We start from the raw sequence: 25228 nt of genomic DNA, 5'->3' as shown, positions 1-25228 counted from the left end.
TCAGTGTTTCAAAATATTGGCTATTCTCTCAGAATATAACATGAGTTAATTGATAATCATTTTTTAAAAAATTTTCTCTCCTTAGTGATTAATTCTGGGTGAAATGTAAACAAAATATGCTGTCTTTTCTACTCCAGGGTTAAGTAAGACAAAACTCCATTTAAAAAATGTTTTTAGAAAAGCCACTTGGCAGAAATTTAAATTCCCACACGGTCAGCATTTCTTGAAATCAAAATATGTGCCCAAGGTTGCATGGTGTTCTCATAAGTTGCCCTTTGCTTATCAGCTGCACTGTTTGGAGTTAGCCAACTGTGTGGGAGTGTAAGGCAGGAGCTCTGATCACTCAGAGAGAGCCACAGCATCCCTTTGCATTAGAAATAAAAGCCCCGGGGGACCCTGCTGGGTGTGCTTACCCACTGGATTTGACATGGCTATTATGCTTCCGCAGAAGTGAAACCACTGCCATACTTTGGAATGTGTGGCCATTTTCTTGGGAATCCCAGACCTTTTTCTAACACCAATGTTGAGCATCTTTTCATTGACTTGACTTTAATCTACCATCATTACTTGTCTACTTAATTATTTTCATTCTCTTTTCCCTTCATAGATGACTTTTTCATTTTGACTAAATTCATCCCTCATTTCCTCCTCCTCTATCTCTTTGCAGGCCCCTCTCATCACATCCTTCCCCAAACTTCATACACACACACACACACACACACGTATATACATGTGTCTAATTAGTGTTACACACATGTGGATATAGGGCTGTCCACTGTAGCATGAGGAAACTGCCAGGGCACCACCCATGAAGAACACTGACTTTCTCTCCCTCTATGGCTGTCAGCCAGCTGCCTGTAGCTTCTCAGCTACGAGTGAGGTTTTGTGAACCCCTCTCCACCCATACTGTAACAGTGACTACCTGGACCTTGAACAGTTTTTTTTTAATTTTATTGTCGTTGTTGTTGTCTTCATTATCATCATCGTTGTTTTTAGGACAGGATTTCTCTGTGTAGCTCTGGCTGTCCTGGAACTCATTCTGTAGACCAGGCTGGTCTTGAACTCACAGAGATCCTCCTGCCTCTGCTTCCTGGATGCTGCGATGAAAGGCATGTGCCTCCACTGCCTGGCTATATATTTAATTCTTAACTATTTGTTGAAATGCCTGTTTTTTTCATATTTAGTTTTATGACAATTTATATTCTAATTATTAGTCCTCTTAGCTACTACAGTTTTGAAATATTTTCTCTCAGAAACTTTTCTTTTATATTATCTTAGTAGAGATTTGAAATAGCTCATTTTTTTAGTTTATAAAAAAGAACATTTTAGTGATTTCTCACTTGGAAATTGTGGGTTTTAGTGTCTAACCAAAAGAGCAAAAGGTTACTCTTGCATATTTTCTGATAAAAATGTTATAGTTCTCCATTTAGATATATAGCCCCTTCAATTTCACTCTTTGAGTGTAGTCCAGTAGATATAATCACAGTTTATATTTGCTAATATTAGTACACTTGACTGAGCACTGTATCTTGAGAAGACTGTCTTTCCCCCTAAATTATCTTAAATAACACCAATAATGAGTCACTATAATTCCAATAAAAATCCAAAAAATTTTACAAAGAAAATAAGACACTGATTTTCACATGCAGTGAAAACTCAAAAGACATAGATTTTTGAAAACACAACGTAACTGGAGAATAAGCAACACCCAATTTCAAAATTTCTGATAAACCTATAATAATCAAGAAAGTGTTCTGTAGACATCGAGGTGAGAAGCTAAATCAAAGGAACTAAATAATGAAATATATCCATATCAATATTAATGCCTAATTTTTTTAAAGGTCCGAATGTAATTCGGTGGGAAAAGAGAATCTTTCCAAGAACCACTGCTCAGTAATTGTGCACTCAGCTTCTTAGTACCCTGGGATCGCAAGTGGATTGAGGGCCTGGGCTACTTTGAGTAACTACCACAATAAAGACCACCCAGTTATCTGAAAACTCAGTATGGGTGACATTAAATTAGTGGTACTCAAATGTTAGCTGTTTAGGCCTGGAATTTTCCAAGTAAGAAGCTTTCTTTGAAATTATCAAAGGAAATGAATTAAACTGGGAGATATTTGTGCCTCTCCCTACCCCATTACTAAATCAAAAGCAGGGACATGAGGAGAGAAGGCTCTACATTTTCAGTAGTTTCTCCAATTAATATCCATCAAGGTTTGAAAAGCAATGTGGGGTTTCTACAAGCTTTTTGGATATTTTGAATGCTTGCTCAAGTGATGTTTACGGCTACTTGCTTGTAAGTATCTGCTTCTTTTGTCTATTCCGATGTGTCAAATACTACTTCCTTAACTAAGTACTATTTATTCAGATTTGTATACAAGCCTCTGATTTAAGCACTGGGGACAAGGATAAAGGACAGGAGACAGGATCACTAACATGTCATTAAAGATTGGGAAACTGGGACTAAGAAGACAAATCAATTGGAAAGGCAATTTGGTAGTCATTTACGATTAAGAGAATAATTAGGGTAGGTAGACTAAGAATCAAGGGTCAGGGATCATTACACAGGAAGTCGTCACTGAAAGCCTTTCCTGGAAGTGGCCTTAGAACTGAGTCCTGAATGATAAGAAGCCATGCACAGACAGGCCAGGTCTTGGTGCGCCTGGACTGTGTGTGCTCCAGTTAACCCAAGAGCAGAGGACAGCAAGCCCACAGGTTGCAGCCTGGCAGATAACCATCAGGCTGGTAGGGGGTGAGGGGTGGAAAGGGCAGATGCAGCACAGAGTCTGGGCCTCCTCTGCCACTAAGACTGTATGCTGAGGGTGGAGGATCCCAGCAAGGAGGGTGACATGACCTGTAGGGAATGGCTGGTCTGTGTGTAGAGAATGGACTGCAGAGAGGCAGGATTAGCCTAGTGTGGGGGGAAGGAAGTCCAGGCATCAGCAGCCTGTTGCAGAAGGCTAGGGGAGGGGCTAGGATGTATGGAGGCCATGATGCAGCAGTGTGCAGAGGGAGAGGGTTCCCTGGCCAGGCCTTTGTGTGTCGGGACAGGGGCTGTGGTTGGTGACAGGGACCTTCCGTGACTGTGTCTGGGTGTGAGGTTGAGACCATTCAAGGCACCCCTGGGCTCATTCAGCCTCGCTGCCGCTTTCAGTGAGATGCTCCAAGTGCCTTAGACTATCAGCAGACAGTGGTTGTAGGGTTAACTAGTGGCTTGGGGCGGGGGAGGGGGCAGGCATCGTGGGCGGTGCGCGCTCCAGGGACGCGTGCGCGAGCCCGGCATTCCGCGCGAGCCAGAGGAAGGCAGAGGGACCGCGGAGCGAACAGCACGCCCCGTGCCGAGCCAGCCAGCCAGCCAGCCAGCCAGTGCGCGCAGGTGGAGCCCGCGTGGAGGGAGCCGCCGATTGAACACCCTGCAAGATGAACACCCTGCTGTCCCGGGCCAACTCGCTGTTCGCCTTCACGCTGAGCGTCATGGCGGCGCTCACCTTGGGCTGCATCCTCACCACCGCCTTCAAAGACAGGAGCGCGCCCGTGCGCCTGCACGTCTCCAGGATCCTGCTCAAAAAAGTGGAAGACTTCACCGGACCCAGAAAGAAGAGCGACCTGGGCTTCATCACCTTCCACATCTCTGCGGATCTGGAGAAGACTTTCGACTGGAACGTCAAGCAGCTCTTCCTTTATCTGTCGGCAGAATATTCCACCAAAAGCAACGCTGTGAACCAGGTGGTCCTCTGGGACAAGATCCTTCTGCGAGGCGAGAACCCCAAGCTGAACCTGAAAGACGTCAAAAGCAAGTATTTCTTCTTTGACGATGGACATGGGCTCAAGGGAAACAGGAATGTCACTTTGACTCTCTCCTGGCAAGTGATACCGATTGCTGGGATCCTGCCTCTTGTGACTGGATCTGGACGCGTGTCTGTCCCGTTCCCAGATTCCTATGAAATAGCCACGACTTTTTGAAGAATTCTCTCTGCATTGGAAACGGGACATCTGTGGACCCAAGGAATTGTATCTCCTCATCTTTTCCCTCAAGTCTTGCTGACTTCTCTTTTGTTTTGTTTATTTTAAAACATGCTGGTTTTGTTCTGGGACTGGCTGCACTCATCCTCATGCTTCCCTGTGCCTAACATAGAGACTACATTCATTGATCTTAGTGTGTGTGAGACATTGCTTATCACTCCTCCTCTGTATAAGAATTAACATCAAATTGTATAGTTGGAGGGAAGGCTACTAGAGTTCTGGAACTTTCTTTATTTTACCAATGAAACAACAAAGAAGTTCATCAGAGTAGGTTATTATTAGACAGTTGGATAATGAGGATTGAAAATAATACACAGTTTTGTCATATTCACTACATTATCCATTGTGATATATAAAATTTGGGGAGAATTTAAAAATTAGATGTGTTGGTATTGTCACAATAACTATGTTTTATTCCTGAGATTCCTTGTAGGTCCACATTGAATGCCGTTTTCTTATATCTTCTAGGGTATGTTTGATTACTAGAAAAATTGTGATTTGTTTCGTAAAAGTCTGACATGCAAAATAGTTAAACACGAGTCAGAAATCTTACTGCTTTCCTTCCTTGCCAGCAAATGTGACCATTTAAATAGTGAATGTCTCTTGAGGCTGTAAATGATTATGCCTCACTTTAAGTCTCTTAAGTAAATCAAATGTGTGTCTTACAGTGGTTTCTCAACAAAGACTGCTGTGCAGTGTATCTTTGTCTTAGCAATGTTACTGAAGTTTGAAAATGTTTGCATGTTTACTATGAGATCGTATGTTCTAGTATGTTTAATGCCGTTAAATAAATGCTAACTGCTTACAACTCTTTTAGGTCCATTATTTAATCATTATTGGGAGGTTGATAATTGCACTTGTGGTATGATTTTTACAAACATTCATAGATGTTTTTCTCTATAACCTAAATAGTAAGCAGTGCATGCATTAGCTCTCTTCAAATAAAGAAACAGAAATTCAGAAGTTTTGTTACATCATGCAAACACGAGAATTTAAATTTGAAATACAACTTGATTCTTTTTTGTTAAATATTTTTATTGTATGAAATTATAATATAATTTCATTATTTTCCTCTTCCTTTACATTTCTCCAAACCCTCTCAGATAATCTCGTTCTTTCAAATTCATAGTGTGTGTGTGTGTGTGTGTGTGTCTATGTCTGTATCTCTATGTGTTTGTCTGTGTATGTATATGTTACACATGTATGTGAATATATACATATATTCCTAAATACAACCTGCTCAGTCTGCATAACCTATATCCTCAGGGCTGACCATTTGGTATTGAATAATCCATTGCTGTGTTCTTCCCCAGGGTATTGCTCTCACTCTCAGTGTTCCTTGGTTGTCTGCAGCTATTATTTGTCTAGGGTTGTGGCCTTAGGAACTACCACCACCACCACCATCCACAAATGGATGGTATCAGATCGCACTGGGCTCCCCAACTCTGCTTTTTCATCAGCTGCTCTTAAGGTGTGAAAAACAAAAACCGAAATAATAAATTCGCAGGTAAATGGATGAAACTAGGAAAGATTATATTTGGTGCTTCTCTCATCTTCACATGTGAGTATATAACCTGGTGTAACTGCAGAAACCAGGAAAGTAAAAGGAGACCATTGCCGGAGTAGGGGATGGGGAAGCAATAGGTGGGGGATTACCAGTGCCTGTAATCTGAAGGAGGAAGTGGGAAATGTATCTAATTAGGGAGGGGGAGGAGGATAAATAATGGAAGGAGAGAAAAGGGTAAAATAACAGAATGTTTGAAAAGTTCTAAGGAATCATATTGTGAACTATCTACCTAAAATACACACAATACAACCAGGTCTGTGTAGGAATATATATATATATGGGCTGGCAATATTCCCTACCACCCACTCTCAAATCAGGCATGGAAATTCTTCTTTTGAGTTGTTGATCAGGATTGTCCAAAAGTACCCCCCTCAAAAAAAAAAATTATAGGTTATTGCTGTTGCTTTTGTTTGGCTCCCCAAGTGGTGAAGGTAACTATTGCTGAAATCACTGTACATTTCAAACACAGGACCCAGAGGGCACAATTTGGATCAAACCTGAAATCTTCCTCCTTGGGGACTAGCTTCATGGTACCAAAAGTCACCAAGCAAGCTTCCAAAGGAGGGGAGCGACCAGTAGTCTTGCTGAGCTGTAACACCTGTGAACCACAGTAGCCAGTATGGTACAATAACCTCAAGGGCGCAGCAATGCCACACATACCTTGGCAGTACTCAAGCACTCTCCAGTTGTATAGAGACATACACAACATGAGAGAAATCAAGTCTGATACTGGGAACTTAATCATCTACCTAGTACTAGTTATTGCACGAGTCTTGGAGGAAAACCTACAACCACTTTACTAAGCCAGCATTCTAAATATTTGTCCTTATACCCATATATGCATGTAATCTTCACCCCCTTTTCTTAGTTAGGATTTATATCGCTCTGATACAATACCATGACCAAATTCAACTTCTGTTTCTTTTGTATCTCAGTGATCAAATTTCTCTTAAAGATTTCTTTTTTTTTCCCCTTCTCTGGAAATACTTTTTATCCTTTATGGAAAGAAGTCTCCTACCTTGTGTGAAAAGACTTAATTTGGGTTATGCTAACAAAATGAGTGTGCTTCATTCTCTGCATAAAATCACCACTTAATTGATTCATAATATAAAGACATTGGAATGTTTGTAAAATACCTTATTAAATAAATACACATAATACTGCATAATAACATTTGAAATGGCCTTTTCCAAGGTGGGAAAATAAACACTGTCCAGACAGTAACTGCTTATTCAATTGCTCTTAAAACCAAACAATCCAGTAACACTACACTGATAGCAGAAAGGGCTATTTCCCCCCTAAGAACAGTTTAAACTAATGAGTAACATTTCTCGTAGTCACGTCATGTAAATATAACACCACGTGCACTTAAACAGCTGTACATGTGGGTACGCAGTTCATGGATATGCATTTGAGAACCAGTATTTCCCACCAGATAAAACTTCAAAGGTGGAATGTCCTGTGTTTCAGTGTTAGCTCCAGAGTTTCCACTTAGTTTGTGTGAGATCTCCATTTCTCTGTCTGGGAAATGGCAAGAGTTGAAATAACTACTTGCATGGTGATAATTTTTCCATTACACACATATATAATATTTTTTTATCTTTTCAGCATATCAGAACAGAAATATACAATAGTTATGTGAAGACAGAAATATAGGTAGAATACCCGAGAACATACTTCATTTTGATCTGACTTTATTTTATAGTCAGAAACTTTAAGTTCATATAATTTCTAAAGATGCTGAGCATAAAGACTGCAGATGTCCAAACCTAAAAAAATATATATCTGGCCACATTGTCGTTGAGGAATACATTCACAGCAAAGCCTTACCTAGGCCTAGATACCACTATAACAACTCACTGTGCATAGTGCTGAGTGGATCTGTTAGTTTGATAGAGATGAATGCTGTAAGTTTCTTGAGTTGCAATTATCTGACGAGTATACTTTTTGGAAATTTGCTATGGAATAGAAGTATAAAGATCCTAGAATTATACTGTGGATAGAGGTTGTAGTTTCAAACCCCAGAACTGAAGAAAAAAAAAGAGACTTCAGACCTGAAGATGTAGTTGAATAGTAGAGAACTTTACTAGCCATATACAAGGCCCTAGGTAGAATTCCCTATATCCTATCTACCTACCTACATTATGTATGTATGTATGTATGTATGTATGTATGTATGTATGTATCTATCTATCTATCTATCTATCTATCTATCTATCTATCTATCTATCTATCTGGAACTTGGGTTATATATCCTGTTTTGGTGTTAATTCTTTATTTTTAATGGCTTGTTTTTATTTTTTATGTACATTGGTGTTTTGCCTATATGTATATCTGTGTGAGGAGGTTGGATCCCCTGGAACTGGGGATATAGACAGTTGTGAACTTCCATATGGTTGCTGAGACTTGAACCCAGGTCATCTGGAAGAGCAACCAGTGCTCTTAACTTCTGAGCCATCTCTTCAGTCCTACCCCACTTTTTTTCCAGTTTTAAAAGCTGTTTTCCTTCATGTGTATGCTGTATATTGAGCAAATTTCTATCCATTACTCATCAAAGTTTTGAAAGTCTCCACAAAGACATGAGGATTTTTGAAAACCAAAAGTATGACTGGAAGTGTCTGAACTCATAACTTATTGTCAAAGAGTAATTGATGCATATTTGTTTATGCTAGCTCACATTTTAAATGAACTTGTTTAAAAATATAGTGCTCTCATGACTTTTTTCCTCTAGTACTTAAATCTAAACAAAAGACAGCTGTACAAGGAAACTTGGTAGGACTATGTTATGATTTTAGCTATAATCTGTGAATGATATTATTTGCATCGATTTCCAAAAACAGATTCCTCAATTCCTTCACGAGGGGATTTCCAAGGAGGATATTCATTATGCATGCTTTCTAACCCACTCTTCTATCCATACATAAAATGAGACGCCACTGCAGTCATTCCTACTCAGCAAACGAAAAGCTGTCACTGCAAACTCCTGTCTTAGCCACACAGAAGCTCCTGTCAGCTCCTATCATTCTCCTATTGACTTGGTGAATATACATCTACAAGAGGAGTCTTTTTTAGCACTTTGAGAAGTGTCTCAAAGAAAGGATCCTGAAGCATTTCCTTGTATTATCAAGATAACTCACACAATCTTTCTCTTAATAGACACATGTCACAATCTTAGGCTATTGTAGCTGTCCAAGCACTGCTGAAATGGCAAGTCAGTCAGATTTGGGAGTTCATTATTAAGAATCTATTTCCCAGCCAATCTAAGTCACGTTCAGCAGTATTGCCCTACTAGGAATCACTCAGTATATCCTCTTTTTCTCATATTTTAAAATAGTTTTTCATTATAAAAAATGTCAATAAGAACATCACACACTAAAGCTAGCCAGATCCAAAGTCTATACAACTTAATGATCTTCTACAATTAGAATTGACATTTGAAATGAAACCTCATCTTTTAATTGGCTTATGTTTCAGTCTTAGGGTGGTAGGGTGTGAGTGGGGTGAGGAGGGGCATCTACCAAACTTTTTAGGAAAGAGATGGGAACATTTCCTGAGACGGTAAGACACAGATAAAGAACAGCAGCAAGCCTACTAAAAGATCTACCACTGAGAGCAGAACTGCCCAAGAGGTTTGAAAGATGAGGGTCCAGGATATGTAATCACTGTTTCTCAGTCAAAATTTACCTAAGGACCTACAGATGTGAAGAAATAATTCCAGTGTGGAGAGTAACCCTGTATGTTATAGTTGCCATAGAAACCTGGTGTAATTATGATGGCCCTGACAACTTAATAAGGGAAACTGACATTGTGTGGTGACAACAGAAGTGTCCCATTCCGGTGTTTGCACTCAGCTAAGGGCGTGAATACTTGTGAGGGTGCGGGGGAGCGGTGCTGAACTTTTCTGCAGAGTGAGGAGACATTCAGGGAATCTCAGATCCTAGCCTGCTCCTTCCTACTAGAGAGCTCTTTGGGGAATGTCTTGTTTATGAGACCCTTGAGATCTTCCCTTCCCCTGAGACTTTGGGGTTGTGCCCCAGGGTGTCTTTGAACAACTTTTCATGTAGAAGCCAGGCATTCATGGGAGGAAATGACAGGGATAACTCTCTCTAGGACCAATTTTCTCCTCTGTGAAAATGACAGTATAAATAGTAATTAGTAACTAATTACCTTGTACATCCCAGGGGATGCTTAAAATATGGAGTGGATTCAAAGGCATTCTGTACTAGTTGGCTTTCTGTTTCGGTGATAAAGTAATGAACAAAAGCAACCTGTGGGATTATGCCAGCCAGTTTTTCTTTCTTTTCTTCCTTCCTTCCTCCCTCCCCTCCCTTTCCTTTCCTCTTCCTTTCTTTCTTTCTTTCTTTCTTTCTTTCTTTCTTTCTTTCTTTCTTTCTTTCTTTCTTTCTTTCTTTCTCTCTCTCTCTCTCTCTCTTTCTCTCTCTCTCTCTCTCTCTCTCTCTCTCTCTCTCTCTCTCTCTCTCTCTCTCTCTTTCTTTCTTTCTGCCTACTTAACATGACTTCCTAATGTCATATGGGAAGAGGAAATCCCAATTTAGAAAATGTATCCATCACATTGACCTTTGACGAAATTGTGAGCCATTTTGGTGACGAAAAGTCAATGTGGAAGTGTTCGGTGTAGTCCGTAGTCCACTGTTGGCCATGACTGTTGTTCCTTTTTTATTATTATTATTTTTATTTTTTGAGACAGGATTTCTCTGTATAGCCCTGGCTGTCCTGGAACTCACTTTGTAGACCAGGCTTGTCTCGAACTCAGAAATCCACCTGCCTCTGCCTCCTGAGTGCTGGGATTAAAGGCGTGCACCACCATGCCTGGCTTTTTTTCTTTTCTTTTCTTTTCTTTTCTTTTCTTTTCTTTTCTTTTCTTTTCAATGACTGTTGTTCCTAAAGTGAACGGCAAAGTAAACGGAGCAGCATTCCTTCGTGGCTTCTGCTTTAGTTTCTGACTCCAGGTTCCTTCCCTGCTTGCGTTCATGCCCTGATTTCCCTTGGTGATTAATTGTTTCCTCCCCAAGTTGTTTTTGGTCATGGCCTATATCACAGCAATAGAAAACAAACACAGGGAAGAAAGAGTTTATTTTATTCATCACTTCCAAGTGGCTTGCCATCAAGGGAAGCTGAAGCAGAGACCTTGAAAGAATGCTGTTTACTGGTTCACATTCCCAGGTTCAGTCATTTCAGAAACAATATCAGACACTATATTACAGTCACAATGACATACATTCCTTAAATTACCAGATATGTTTAAATTCATAATCTTTTTTTTCCAGAATGTAAATTCTGTAGTGTCCAATTCTGTAGTGTCAGACATGCCACAACTCTCACTGCCTTATCCCAGCAATGCATGGTATTTCCGTCACTCTAGATTAAGTTTCATGGCCATTTAAATGGAACCATGCAGGCTTTAAAAAAATGGAGCCTTTTTCTGCTGTTTATTCTCTGGTTCTGGAGGGGGGGTTGGGGTGGGGTGGGCAGGGTCTTCTTTGTGGTAAGCAAGAACAGTACCACTAGGCAACATCTCTAGGCTCAGATCTGGCTTTTAAAATTCACCTTTAAATATCTATATTCTGGATATTTTATATATGGGTACATTTGTATGTATATCTTCCTATTAAGCTTGTTTTTAATTGGGATTTGGGGCCATTCATACACAAAGTAGATATAAAGACTATCTGCAATTATACCTTTTGTGACAATATGATTGAGCAGTATAAAATAAATAGAAGATTAGTATTGTAAGACACTATCAAGCTCTCCAAATCCCTTATTTTCATTGTTTCATTGTTTACAGTATTGTCAGTATTTGCTATATTCATTCTTTTTTATTTATATCATTATACTAATAGCTCCTTAATTGATCATAGTTTTTACTCCTCTTTTCAAATGGTTGATGATGTTAAAATTTTCTGAGATGGCTTGATATTCTTAATTTTTTCTTTAGTGGCATAGCTATTTAAATATTTATTTTTTTATTTGTAAAGGTTTAATTAATGTATTTTATCCTTAATTATAGGGGTGGGTGGGTGGGTGGGTATGTGGACATGACTACAGGTGATCATGGAAACCAGATGTATTGGGTGCCTTGGAGCTAGAGTTACAGATGGTTATAGGCCACCAGAAATTGGGCATTGGGAACTGAACTTGGGTCATCTGCTTAAGCACTACATGCTCTTGAACGCTGAGCCATTTCTTCACCCTCTCCCTATGTATGTTGTTGCCCATTTCTTCACTGGATTATCTATTTTCCTGTTGACTTTCATGTGACTTTCTTTATTCTGGATATTTTATATGATGCGTGTTTCCAGTATGCTGTTTTCTAGTCAGGAGCTCGTCTTCATTTTCTCAACCACACATTTGAAGGAATCAAGGCTTATAGCTTTGTGCAAGGCCTATTTGTCCACTTCCTATTCTATTCATTTGAGACAAAGTCTTTCTTAGGCTACCCTTGAACTCTTGATCCTTCTTCTCCAGCCTTTCAAGTGCTGGAATAATACACATGAACCACTGTACCTAGCTATGCCTGTCTCTTGATACTGATTCCCATGGTTTCTGCTAGAATTCTTATATATTTAAGTTTTATGGTTAAATATATGATCAACACCAGAAATGGTATGCATGCTTATAATTTCAGCAATTGGAAGCCTGAGGCAAGATTATAGTGGGTTTCAAGGCCATCCTAGCCTACATAGGTGTAGTTGCTATTCCTGGTTGTCAACTTGACTATATTAGGAATGAACTACAATCCAGAATTGGAAGGCTCACCAGTGACCCTAATCTGGAGGCTGGAAGATAGAAGTGTCTGATCTGGATCCTGGTATGGAGATCTTGAGGCATAGTGGCTATGGATTCCAGAAGATTACTACAGGGAGATCTCCGAGTTCAAAGTGATCTGGGATTAAAGGTGTGGTGGCACACATCTGGGCTACACCTTCTGCTGGAGAACATATAAGAACATTGGAAGAAGGAAAACTCACTCTCTCGCTCTTTTGTCTGCTTGCCCTGTGGGACTGAGCAACTGCTAGATCCTTGGACTTCCATTCACAGCTACTAGTGAACCATTGTTGGGAATTGGACTGCCGACTGTAAGTCATCAATAAATTCCTTTACTATATAGAGACTATCTATAAGTTCTGTGACTCTAAAGAACCCTGACTAATACAATAGGGCAAACCTTTCTCATACAACAAGAATGAAAGAAAAACCACTCTGAGCCATATTTCCTTGACTTTTGTATATGAGCCATATATGAGTCATAGTTTCCCTTTCTCAATATGGATCTCCACTAGCTCTTACACAACTTATTGGAAATAATGTTTTTTTATACTGAATTATATTTGCATATTTGTCAAAATTCAGTTGTCCATATATATGTGGGTCTATTTCTGGATTTCCTATTCTGTTCTTCTGGTCTACTTTTCTACTTTCATGCTGATAGATCATTTTTCTTTTTTCTTTATTTTTATTAGATATTTTCCTCATTTACATTTCCAATGCTATCCCAAAAGTCCCCAATACCCTCCCCCCTACCCCCCTACCCACCCACTCACACTTTTGGGCCCTGGCATTCCCCTGTACTGGGGCATATAAAGTTTGCAAGTCCAATGGGCCTCTCTTTCCACTGATGGCCGACTAGGCCATCTTCTGCTATATATGCAGCTAGAGATACAAGTTCCGGGGGGTACTGGTTAGTACATCATGTTGTTCCAACTATAGGGTTGCAGACCCCTTTAGCTCCTTGGGTACTTTCTCTAGCTCCTCCATTGGGGACCCTGTGATCCGCCCAATAGCTGACTGTGAGCATCCACTTATGTGTTTGCTAGGCCCCGGCTTAGTCTCACAAGAGACAGCTATATCAGGGTCCTTTCAGCAAAATCTTGCTAGTGTATGCAATGGTGTCAGCGTTTGGAAGCTGATTATGGGATAGATCCCTGGATATGGCAGTCTCTAGATGGTCCATCCTTTTGTCTCAGCTCCAAACTTTGTCTCTGTAACTCCTTCCATGGGTGTTTTGTTCCCAATTATAAGAAGGGGCAAAGTGTCCACACTTTGGTCTTCGTTCTTCTTGAGTTTCATGTGTTTTGCAAATTGTAACTCGTATCTTGGGTATTCTAAGTTTCTGGGCTAATATCCACTTATCAGTGAGTACATATCATTTGAGTTCTTTTGTGATTGGGTTACCTCACTCAGGATAATACCCTCCAGGTCCAACCATTTGCCTAGGAATTTCATAAATTCATTCTTTTTAATAGCTGAGTAGTACTCCATTGTGTAAATGTACCACATTTTTTGTATCCATTCCTCTGTTGAGGGGCATCTGGGTTCTTTCCAGTTTCTGGCTATTATAAATAAGGCTGCTATGAACATAGTGGAGCATGTTTCTTTCTTACTAGTTGGAACATCTTCTGGATATATGCCCAGGAGAGGTATTGCGGAATCCTCTGGTAGTACCATGTCCAATTTTCTGAGAAACCGCCAGACTGATTTCCAGAGTGGTTGTACAACCTTGCAATCCCACCAACAATGGAAGAGTGTTCCTCTTTCTCCACATTCTCGCCAGCATCTTCTGTCACCTGAATTTTTGATCTTAGCCATTCTGACTGGTGAGATGCAATCTCAGGGTTATTTTGATTTGCATTTCCCTGATGATTAAGGATGTTGAACATTTTTTCAGGTGTTTCTCAGCCATTCGGTATTCCTCAGGTGAGAATTCTTTGTTTAGCTCTGAGCCCCATTTTTAATGGGGTTATTTGATTTTCTGGAGTCTACCCTCTTGAGTTCTTTATATATATTGGTTAGTCCTCTATCTGATTTAGGATAGGTAAAGATCCTTTCCCAATCTGTTGGTGGCCTTTTTGTCTTATTGATGGTGTCTTTTGCCTTACAGAAGCTTTGCAGTTTCATGAGGTCCCTTTTGTCAATTCTTGATCTTACAGCACAAGCCATTGCTGTTCTATTCAGGAAATTTTCCCCTGTGCCAATATCTTCAAGGCTTCTCCCCACTTTCTCCTCTATAAGTTTCAGTGTCTCTGGTTTTATGTGAAGTTCCTTGATCCACATAGACTTGACCTTAGTACAAGGAGATAGGAATGGATCGATTCGCATTCTTCTACATGATAACAGCCAGTTGTGCCAGCACCATTTGTTGAAAATGCTGTCTTTTTTCACTGGATAGTTTTAGCTCCCTTGTCGAAGATCAAGTGACCATAGGTGTGTGGATTCATTTCTGGGTCTTCAATTCTATTCCATTGGTCTACTTGTCTGTCACTATACCAGTACCATGCAGTTTTTATCACAATTGCTCTGTAGTAGAGCTTTAGGTCCGGCATGGTGATTCCACCAGAGGTTCTTTTATCCTTGAGAAGAGTTTTTGCTATCCTAGGTTTTTTGTTATTCCAGATGAATTTGCAGATTGTTCTTTCTAATTCGTTGAAGAATTGAGTTGGAATTTTGATGGGGATTGCATTGAATCTGTAGATTGCTTTTGGCAAGATAGCCATTTTTACAATGTTGATCCTGCCAATCCATGAGCATGGGAGATCTTTCCATCTTCTGAGATATTCTTTAATTTCTTTTTTTTTTTTTTTTTTTTGGTTTTTTGAGACAGGGTTTCTCTGTGTAGCCCTGGCTGTCCTGGAACTCACTTTGTAGACCAGGCTGGCCTCGAACTCAGAAATCCGCCTGCCTCTGCCTCCCGAGTGCTGGGATTAAAGGCGTGCGCCACCACGCCAGGCGAGACTTGAAGTTCTTATCATACATATTTCACTTCCTTAGTTAGAGTCACGCCAAGGTATTTTATAATATTTGTGACTATTGAGAAGGGTGTTGTTTCCCTAATTTCTTTCTCAGCTTGTTTTTTCATTGTGTAGAGAAAGGCCATTGACTTGTTTGAGTTGATTTTATATCCAGCTACTTCACCGAAGCTGTTTATCAGGTTTAGCAGTTCTCTGGTGGTATTTTTAGGGTCACTTATATATACTATCATATCATCTGCAAAAAGTGATATTTTGACTTCTTCTTTTCCAATTTGTATCCCCTTGACCTCCTTTTGTTGTTGAATTGCTCTGGCTAGGACTTCAAGTACAATGTTGAATAGGTAGGGAGAAAGCCTTGTCTAGTCCCTGATTTTAGTGTGATTGCTTCCACCTTCTCACCATTTACTTTGATGTTGGCTACTGGTTTGCTGTAGATTGCTTTTATCATGGTTAGGTATGGGCCTTGAATTCCTGATCTTTCCAAGACTTTTATCATGAATGGGTGTTGGATTTTGTCAAATGCTTTCTCCGCATCTAACCAGATGATCATGTGTTTTTTTTCTTTGAGTTTGTTTATATAATGGATTACGTTGATGGATTTTCGTATATTAAACCATCCCTGCATCCCTGGAATAAAACCTACTTGGTCAGGATGGATGATTGTTTTGATGTGTTCTTGGATTCAGTTAGCAAGAATTTTATTGAGTATTTTTGCATCGATATTCATAAGGGAAATTGGTCTGAAGTTCTCTATCTTTGTTGGATCTTTCTGTGGTTTAGGTATCAGAGTAATTGTGGCTTCATAGAATGAGTTGGGTAGAGTACCTTCTACTTCTATTTTGTGGAATAGTTTGTGCAGAACTGGAATTAGATCTTCTTTGATAGAACTCTGCATTAAACCCATCTGGTCCTGGGCTTTTTTTGATTGGGAGACCATTAATGACTGCTTCTATTTCTTTAGGGGATATGGGACTGTTTAGATCATTAACTTGATCCTGGTTTAACTTTGGTACCTGGTATCTGTCTAGAAATTTGTCCATTTCATCCAGGTTTTCCAGTTTTGTTGATTATAGCCTTTTGTAGAAGGAAATGATGGTGTTTTGGATTTCTTCAGGGTTTGTTGTTGTTATGTCTCCCTTTTCATTTCTGATTTTGTTAATTAGGATGCTGTCCCTGTGCCCTCCAGTGAGTCTGGCTAAGGGTTTATCTATCTTGTTGATTTTCTCAAAGAACCAGCGCCTCATTTGTTTGATTCTTTGAATAGTTCTTCTTGTTTCCACTTGGTTGATTTCACCCCTGAGTTTGATTATTTCCTGCCCTCCACTCCTCTTGGGTGAATTTGCTTCCTTTTTTTCTAGAGCTTTTAGGTGTTTTGTCAAGATGCTAGTCTGTGCTCTCTCTACTTTCTTTTTGGAGGCACTCAGAGCTATGAGTTTCCCTCTTAGAAATGCTTTCATCGTGTCCCATAAGTTTGAGTATGTTGTGGCTTCATTTTCATTAAATTCTAAAAAGTCTTTAATTTCTTTCTTTATTCCTTCCTTGACCAAGGTATCATTGAGAAGAGTGTTGTTCAGTTTCCACGTGAATGTCGGCTTTCCATTATTTATGTTGTTATTGAAGATCAGCCTTAGTCCATGGTGGTCTGATAGGATGCATGGGACGATTTCAATATTTTTGTATCTATTGAGGCCTGTTTTATGACCAATTATATGGTCAGTTTTGGAGAAGGTACCATGAGGTGCTGAGAAGAAGGTATATCCTTTTGTTTTAGGATAAAATGTTCTGTAGATATCTGTTAAGTCCATTTGTTTCATCACTTCTGTTAGTTTCACTGTGTCCCTGTTTAGTTTCTGTTTCCACGATCTGTCCCTTGGTGAAAGTGTTATGTTGAAGTCTCCCACTATTATTGTGTGAGGTTCAATATGTGCTTTGAGCTTTACTAAAGTTTCCTTAATGAATGTGGCTTCCCTTGCTTATTTTTTCTTTTTAATCCAAACATTTCATTCAGTTTTTTTTATTTTGTAGAAGCTATTTTTTATTGGATATTTTCTTTATTTACATTTCAAATGTTATCCCCTCTCCTGGTTTCCCCCTTCCCAGAGACCCCCATCCCATCCCCACTGCTTCTATGAGGGTGTTCCTCCACCCACCCACTCCCACCCACTCCCATCTCCCAGTCCTTGATTCCCCTACACTGGGGCATCTATCAAGCCTTCATAGGACCAAGGACTTATCCTACAATTGATGCATGACAAGGCCATCCTATGCTACATATGCAGGTAGAGCCATGGGTCCCTCCATGTGTACTCTTTGGTGGTTTAGTCCCTGGGACCTCGGGGGGGGGGGGGTTCTGGTTGGTTGATATTGTTGTTCTTCCTATGGGGTTGCAATCCCTTTCAGCTCCGTGCATCCTTTCTCTAGTTCCTCCATTGGGGACCCCAAGCTCAATCCAATGGTTGGCTGTGAGCATCCACCTCTGTATTTATTAGGCTCCTGCAGAACCTCTCAGGAGACAGCAATATCAGGCTCCTGTCAGCAAGCACTTCTTGGCATCCACAATAATGTCTGGGTTTGGTGTCTGTGTATGGGATGGATTCCCAGGTGGGACAGTCTCTGGAAAGCCATTCCTTTAGTCTCTGCTCTACACTCTCTGATAGACCATTTTTCAATACTGCAAGTTAATAAATTTTTCCAAAGGAGGTAGTGTTTCTCCAACTTTTATATTTTTCAGCATGCATTAATAGTCTAGTATCTTTACATTTGATATAAATTTTAAAATAAGGTTGTTAATCAATGTCTATTATATATTTTCTGGGATTTTACTTAGTGTATAGATATTTTGGAAATAAATATTTAACAACAGTAGTACTTCTATCTTATGAAGGTGATATATCAATTTAATAAATTTCCTTTTAATAGCATCATGATGGTTTAAAACCCACATTTATTTTCTTAGGTGCTATAATTGGACATGCTTTTGAGAGTTTTGCTTCATGTCGTTTTGTTTTTGTCTTTTGAGACAGGATTTCTCTGTGTAAAAGCACTGGTTGTCCTAGAACTGACTTTGTAGACCGGCTGGCCTCAAATTCTCAGCGATCTGTCTACGTCTGCCTCTGAGCACTGGAATTAAAGGTGTGTGCCATCACACACAGCGCCACTTTGAGAATTTAGTGCACATGCATTTTTTGTTTTCTTTCTCTTCTTTTCATGTGTATGCATGTATGTATGTATGTATGTGGGAGGGTATAGGCACCCCCACATACATATGTGTTTCTGTAGGCCAGAAATTGATATCAAGAATCTTCCTTGATTGCTTTTTTACTTTATTCTTTTGAGACAAGATCTCTCAATCATACCTTTTTCTTTGAGTACTAACAGACTCAAAAACTCTATTTCTGATTTCATTTTTCTCGTAGGTATACATAAGTGCTTTTATGTAATTGCAATTGCAATATCTCTGACTTAATTAACTCTGCAAATTGTTAAACCCCTTTCAATGTAAAGAAGATTCCAAATACTTTTTAAACTTAAAAAAAAACTTCTAATTTCTTTTCTTTTTTATTTTTTTTAAAAGATTACATTTATTTATTTTATATATATGACAAGTACACTGTAGCTGTGTTCAGACACACCAGGAGAGGACATCAGATCCCATTACAGATGGTTGTGAGCCACCATGTGGTTGCTGGGAATTAACCTCAGGACCTCTGGAAGAGCGGTCAGTGCTCTTAACCGCTGAGCCATCTCTCCAGCCCCCTAATGTATTTTCTTAAGAATCAAGGTCTTTTAGTCTGTGAATGACAATTCTGTGTGAAGAATAGGCCTTACAATTATTTTCTGAGACACATTAATACGCAAACTATATTAATGGCTTTCCTGACAGTGCAACACTGCTGCATAATTGGAATGAGTTCCATAAAGCCATATCTCTTTTGCTAGACTGTGTCTTTGTGTTGCTAATATTTTTAAGAGTATTTCATAGCTGTGCATGGTAGCTCACACCTATCATTGCACTTGGGAGGCTGAAGCAGGAAAATTACGTTTGAGGCCTCATAACTATATAACACCACACTAAGTCTACTTAGCATCATCGGTACATATATGGACAAGGAACCATATATACTGGAGGATGAGTAGCATTTCAGAGGCCTCATCATTGAAGAAAACTGACTGTCCTTCCCCAATAGCTGCCACTTGTTAATCACCTCAGCTGCTTTTTTAACAGATAAGGTTGCACTTTTGTATAGACACGTATAAACGTTTTCATTTAGGCTCAGTTGCATTTTATTGTGTATGCAACACACAATACACTCAACATAGATTAGGTAATCTAGTTGCTTTCTCTTTTTATTTGGCATTTTTAATATTTATTGCTTTATCGTCGAAACTACACTTTGTCTTTTAATTTTTTTTTTCATTCAGCACATCCTTATTATAGTTTCCCCTTCATCTACTACTCCATGCCCCTCCCCAACTCCCGTTCCCTCTATGTACTCCCTAAGCAGCACAATGCAAAGTTGTCAAAGTGGCAGTGTCCCCTCCTTCCAGCCCCTCTTTCCTTCCTGCCCCAGTCTACAGCCACTGAAGATCCCAAAATGACAGCATCTTTAAAAAATGGTGGCATCTGTCAAAACAGCAATGCCTTAGCTTGCTGCCACTGTGAGGAACTATCCAGACACCTTCCTTCCTGCTTCCGCCTGCAACCTTGGTGAAATAAATACTACTGCAGGAGCTGTCCCACAGAAGCTGTCCCACTGTGACAGTGCCTCCTCTCCAGCCTTCCTAATCAGCTCCAGAGAAAGCCTCAGCCAAAGCCTCTTGCTGCTGGCAAGGACTTACAACCCTAACTTACTGGCCTGGTGCAGTGAAAAGAATGTGGGGAGAAAACCCTGAGCAGGAAAAACTGACCAATCCCTAAGCTCAAGATTTGAAATCCCACCGATCCTCAATCAGGAAATCTCTGCCCTGAAAAGCTGTCCCGCCCCCCGCCCCCCAAGATATCCTATATATGCCCCACCCTTTGTCCAATCCTTTGCTGCACAAACAGGGAGCACAAGGCAGCCATCCTTGGATTCATCCCTTCCTCCTCCTCCTCCCCCTACCTTCTCCTCCCCCCTCCTCCTCCCCCTCCTCTCTTTTATGAGATTTACTGCCTGAGGTGACTCTCTCATCAGCAAAAGACAAGAAACAATGAAGCGGGAGAAGGGAAGAGAAGGAGCAACGGGGCTGATGCTTCTGTGCTCTTCAGCTCAGCTGTGGATATGCATCCCTGGGAGCTGCAATGCCTCCCTCTGCTTAGGAGGCTTCCCCTCAGAGCTGTGTGGTTCCTGACCCCCACCTCACCCCCGTACCTCAGGATACCCTTTCATTCCAGCAGAAACACTAACATTACAGATCTACTTCCTCTCTGTTTCATTAGAAAAGTACAGGATAACAAGTAAACATAACAAAATAAAGTATAATAAGATAAAACAAAACCATTAAATCAAATCTGGACAAGGCAACTCAAGAGAAGAAAAAATAGCCCCAAGAGTAAGCACAAGAATCAGAGACTCATTTGATCATACACTCAGGAGGAATCTCCTAAAAATACTAAGCTGAAAGTTAGAATACATAAGTGGAGGACCAGACACTTTTAGGTTCTCTTCTTGTTTCTTCAGTCTCTGTGAGTTTATATGCGCCTTGTTCCATTGGGAGATTCTTGTTGTCCTGGTAACCTCCATCACCTCTGGCACTTACACTCTTTCTGCCTCCTCTTCCGTGGAGTTCCCTGAGCTCTGAGAGTAGGGATTTGATGTAGACATCCATTTAGAACTGTGTGTTTCCAATCTCTCTCTCTCTCTCTCTCTCTCTCTCTCTCTCTCTCTCTCTCTCTCTCTCTCTCTCTCTCTCTCTCTCTCTTTCTTTCTCTCTCTCTCTCTCTCTCGCCCTCTCTCTCTCCTGAGTAATGCCTGTTCGTGAGTCTCTGCAGGAGGAAGCTTCTCTGATGATGGCTGAGTGAGGCACTGATCCATGAGCAGAGCAGCATATCACTAGGGATCATTTTATTGGTTTTTCTGTTTGTTTGCTTTTTAGAACGGTAACATTGGTTTTACCATAGGTCTGTGGTCCATCTAGTGTCTGGTTCTTGGTCACACAAACAGTGTTGGATAGGCATTCCATCTCATGGAGTGGGATTTAAGTCAAGTCAGACATTGGTTGGCTCTTTCCATTTTGTGCCACCATTGCCCTAGCATATCTTGTAGGCAGGATATAGGCAGGTCAAAGGTTTTGAAGCTGAGTTGGTGTTTGTATTTCTCTTTTGGTATCCTGCAGAGTACCTTCTAATACCAAAGATACTAGAATGTAGGGGTGAAGGTTTCATATAGACTCCAGCCAGACTCCTCCATGTTCAATGAGTTGTGTGGATATTGTCCTAGACAACAAGGTCCCACAGTTTGCAAAGAGCTACTTCATTGTTTTAGCAACAGCCTGGGCTGCTTAGAGATTTCCCCAGGACCCCCTTGGCTAACTGTGGAGCTACTTCTATACTGACTTCTAAATTATAGCTCTAATCTTCTCAATGTAAAGCTAATTCAAAGTAATGAATGATAAGCAGATATATAGACAGATAAATCATGGGAAAAGCTGCATTTAAGATGAATGCAGTGGTGTACCTCTAATTCCACCATTCAGGAAGCTGAAGGATGTGCATGAGTTCAAGGCTAGCCTGAGCAACATATGAAGTCTAAGCCAACCTGTGCCACAAAGAAAGACTCTATACTATATCAATATAACAACAACAACAACAACAACAACACTGGCTGGAGAGATTGGCCTCATTGGACATCAATGGGAGGAGAGGCCCTTGGTCCTGTGAAGACTTGATGCCCCAGTGTAGGGGAATGCCAGGGCGGGGAGGCAGGAGTGGGTGGGTGGATGAGGGAGCACCCTCATAGCAACAGGGGGAGGGAGGATGGGATAGGGAGTTTCTGGAGAGGAAACCTGGAAAGGGGATAACATTTGAAATTAAATAAATAAAATATCCAATAAAAAAAAGAAAGAAGAAAAGAAAACAAAAGAGCACCTGAAGAGCTAGAATGCTTGCTACCCAAGTAAAAGGATCAGAGGTCAGATACCCAGAACCCATATGAAAGCTGAGTGGGCCTGGTTACTTACCTGTAATTCTTCAGAATGGCTGACTAGACAAGTTACTGATAAGCTCTGGGTCTGATCGAGAAATCTTGCCTACAAAGAATAAAGTCGAAAAGCAAACAAGGAAAATTCTTGATATCAATCTCTGGCTTACAAAAACACATATGAATGTGTGTACACAGGCAGTAAAACCACATATATGAAAAGAAGAAAAGCTGTAATGATTTTGTCTTAGACCATCATGTTGCCATTAAAAATGCTATTTCAGCCCCTAAGCCATGCTGAGAGGGCAGGCAGAAGATACCGAGAAGACGGCCTACCACATGGCCCACCAGCAGTAGGAGCTACCCCATCTATGAGCTGCTGGAGCATGTGAAAGGGCCAGTCCTACAGATCCAAAGATGCAGGATCTCCATGACATGGGGAAACAACAGGCTATCTGAGCGAAGTCTCAGTGAGGATCTAGTATTGATAGTGTAGCTGAGGCCAGAAGCCTCGAGCCAGACCAATTGCCATGAACTTGCAAGTAAATATGTGTATGATACCCCACAGCTTCCACAATGAGACTTATTTTATGTCTTATTTTGCTTTGTATTTTCTTTTGGGGGGAGGTTGCAAGGACAGAGAACATATACAAAGGATGGGGAGATGAGTGGAATTGGGATCCATGATGAGAAATTTACAAAGAATCAGTAAAAGGTTAAAAAATGCTATCTCATTAAAAAAAATAGTATATTGGGCTACAAATATGCCTCATAGGCTAAAATCACTTATTGTTTTTGCAGAAGGCCTGGGTTTAGTTCTCAGAATAAACCCACATTAAGTGCCATGTAACTGTCTGTAACTTCAATTCTAGATGGTATTATTATTCTATGGCCTCCATGGGTACCTGCATGCATGTGGTACACATAAACTCATGCAGGCACACTGTACTGGCTGGTTTTGTGTGTCAACTTGACACTCTACAGAGAAAGGAGCCTCCCTTGAGGAAATGCCTCCATGAGATCCAGCTGTAAGGATCAAGGGTGGGAGGTCCCCTTGTGGGTGGTGCCATCCCTGGGCTGGTATTCTTGGGTTCTATAAGAAAGCAAGCTGAGAAAGCCAGGGGAGGCAAGCCAGTAAAGAACATCCCTCCATGGCCTCTGCATCAGCTCCTGCTTCTTGACCTGCTTGAGTTCCAGTCCTGACTTCCTTGGTGATGAACAGCAGTATGGAAGTGTAAACTGAATAAACTCTTTCCTCCCCAACTTGCATCTTGGTCTTGATGTTTTGTGCAGGAATAGAAGAAACTTACTAAGACACATACAGAAATAGAGAAAAGGTAAATGAAAATGTCATGTTAGGTGAGTATGTTTTATGTATTTCACATATACATGTCGGTGGTTTATTGTCTAATATACATACATAATATGTGTACATATGCATGCAAAGACAAGGCATATATGACAAATCTCCATTTATGCTTCTAATTATATGGTTATAACCCTTTAATATTAATCTTTTGGGAGCTGGGCCTAAGGCATTTGTAAAATTATGTGCTTGTTAAATTTTTACTGCTATGGCAAATACCTGGGAGAAACAATTTTGAAGAAGGAGAGATTAATTTTTATTCATGAGTTCAGGGATTTTCAGTGCAAATTCAAAAGAATTAATTGCTTTACAGGAGCAGCAAGGAAAATGTTTATCACTGGAAGCCTGTAGCAGGAGCTGTTCATCTCACAGCAGGCAAGAAGCAAAAACAAAACAAAACAAAACAAAACAAACAAAAAAACCCCAAGCATAAGTGAGCTGAGGGTTTGTCCTTTCTTCTTTCTTTTTCTGTGTATCACAGCCTATTGCATGGTATTGCCTGGATTCAGGTTGAATCCTCTCATGTTAGTTAATTGTTTCTGGGAACACCCTTACAGCCATACCAGAAGTATGATTGTCTAGCATCTTAGGGTTCTTAGTTCAACCAGGTTGACATGATTAACCACCACAAATAGATGCATTAATATTTCATAAATCTGGAAGGGAGCAAAACTTGGGACACAGAATTCTGTACAAAATATTAGACTGGCCTCCTTTGTATATACTTTTCTCAAAATGCATGACTTTGAGCATGTCCTACATATCAATTATATTTTAAACTAGGAGAAATTAGAATATTTACATACTTGTGTAATGAGAAATCCTTAACTTATTTGTAGGATAAAATATCTGATCATAGAAAATATAAACCAGCCTGTCATTTCTTTTCAATTGATGTTTTTTTTTTCTTACCAACCTCTTTTGTCTTTAATGTATACCTTAGAATAGCAGCCTTGCTCTATTCCAAGGAGGCAAAACAGAAAGACCAAGTATAAAGGTGGTTTTTCCTTCTGGTCAATAAACTGAAATCAGAAATCTTGAGCCCTTAATACTGGACCCATGCTTACCTACACAACTTTGGAAATTTTGGAAACGTTTGGAAATTCACGTTGCCTGAGTTGCCCCAGTCCTTAAGCAGAAAAAAAACGATATTTTATAAATACTTAAGAATATGGACTTTGGGGGCATACAGATAGGGTAGAGTACTTGGAAATTTAAACATTTTGATCTTTAGAGAATATTGAATCCCCAGACAGTTGAAATCTACATTTAATTACATAATTACATATTAATATGTTTATGCATATGCATGTTTCTTTAAAATTTATCAATATAAAATTAATATGTTTTATTACTATCTCACTACTAGTATATATACATGTAT

The 25228-nt window shown here is 40.0% G+C and overlaps 1 protein-coding gene and 1 long non-coding RNA gene across 2 annotated transcripts in view; both read left to right on the top strand.

The window, feature by feature from the left end:
• The window catches only part of LOC115030065 (uncharacterized), a 46526-nt gene extending 22689 nt beyond the window's left edge, over positions 1–23837 (top strand). The window contains exon 7 of the long non-coding RNA XR_003835661.2: positions 23772–23837. This is a non-coding gene — a long non-coding RNA (uncharacterized LOC115030065). The remainder of the gene's footprint in view (positions 1–23771) is intronic.
• Positions 3284–4823, top strand: LOC110287278 (signal peptidase complex subunit 3). Its single transcript, XM_021153935.3, has one exon. It carries the CDS (start codon positions 3421–3423, stop codon positions 3961–3963), a length of 543 nt encoding a protein of 180 aa, XP_021009594.1. The 5' UTR covers positions 3284–3420; the 3' UTR covers positions 3964–4823.
• Positions 23838–25228: the final 1391 nt, after the last annotated feature.

This window comes from Mus caroli, unplaced genomic scaffold (genome assembly GCF_978045245.1).
Source record: "Mus caroli unplaced genomic scaffold, Mus_caroli_1 scaffold_5, whole genome shotgun sequence".
Taxonomy (NCBI): Eukaryota; Metazoa; Chordata; class Mammalia; order Rodentia; family Muridae; genus Mus; species Mus caroli.
This window is presented reverse-complemented; position numbering and strand designations above follow the sequence as displayed.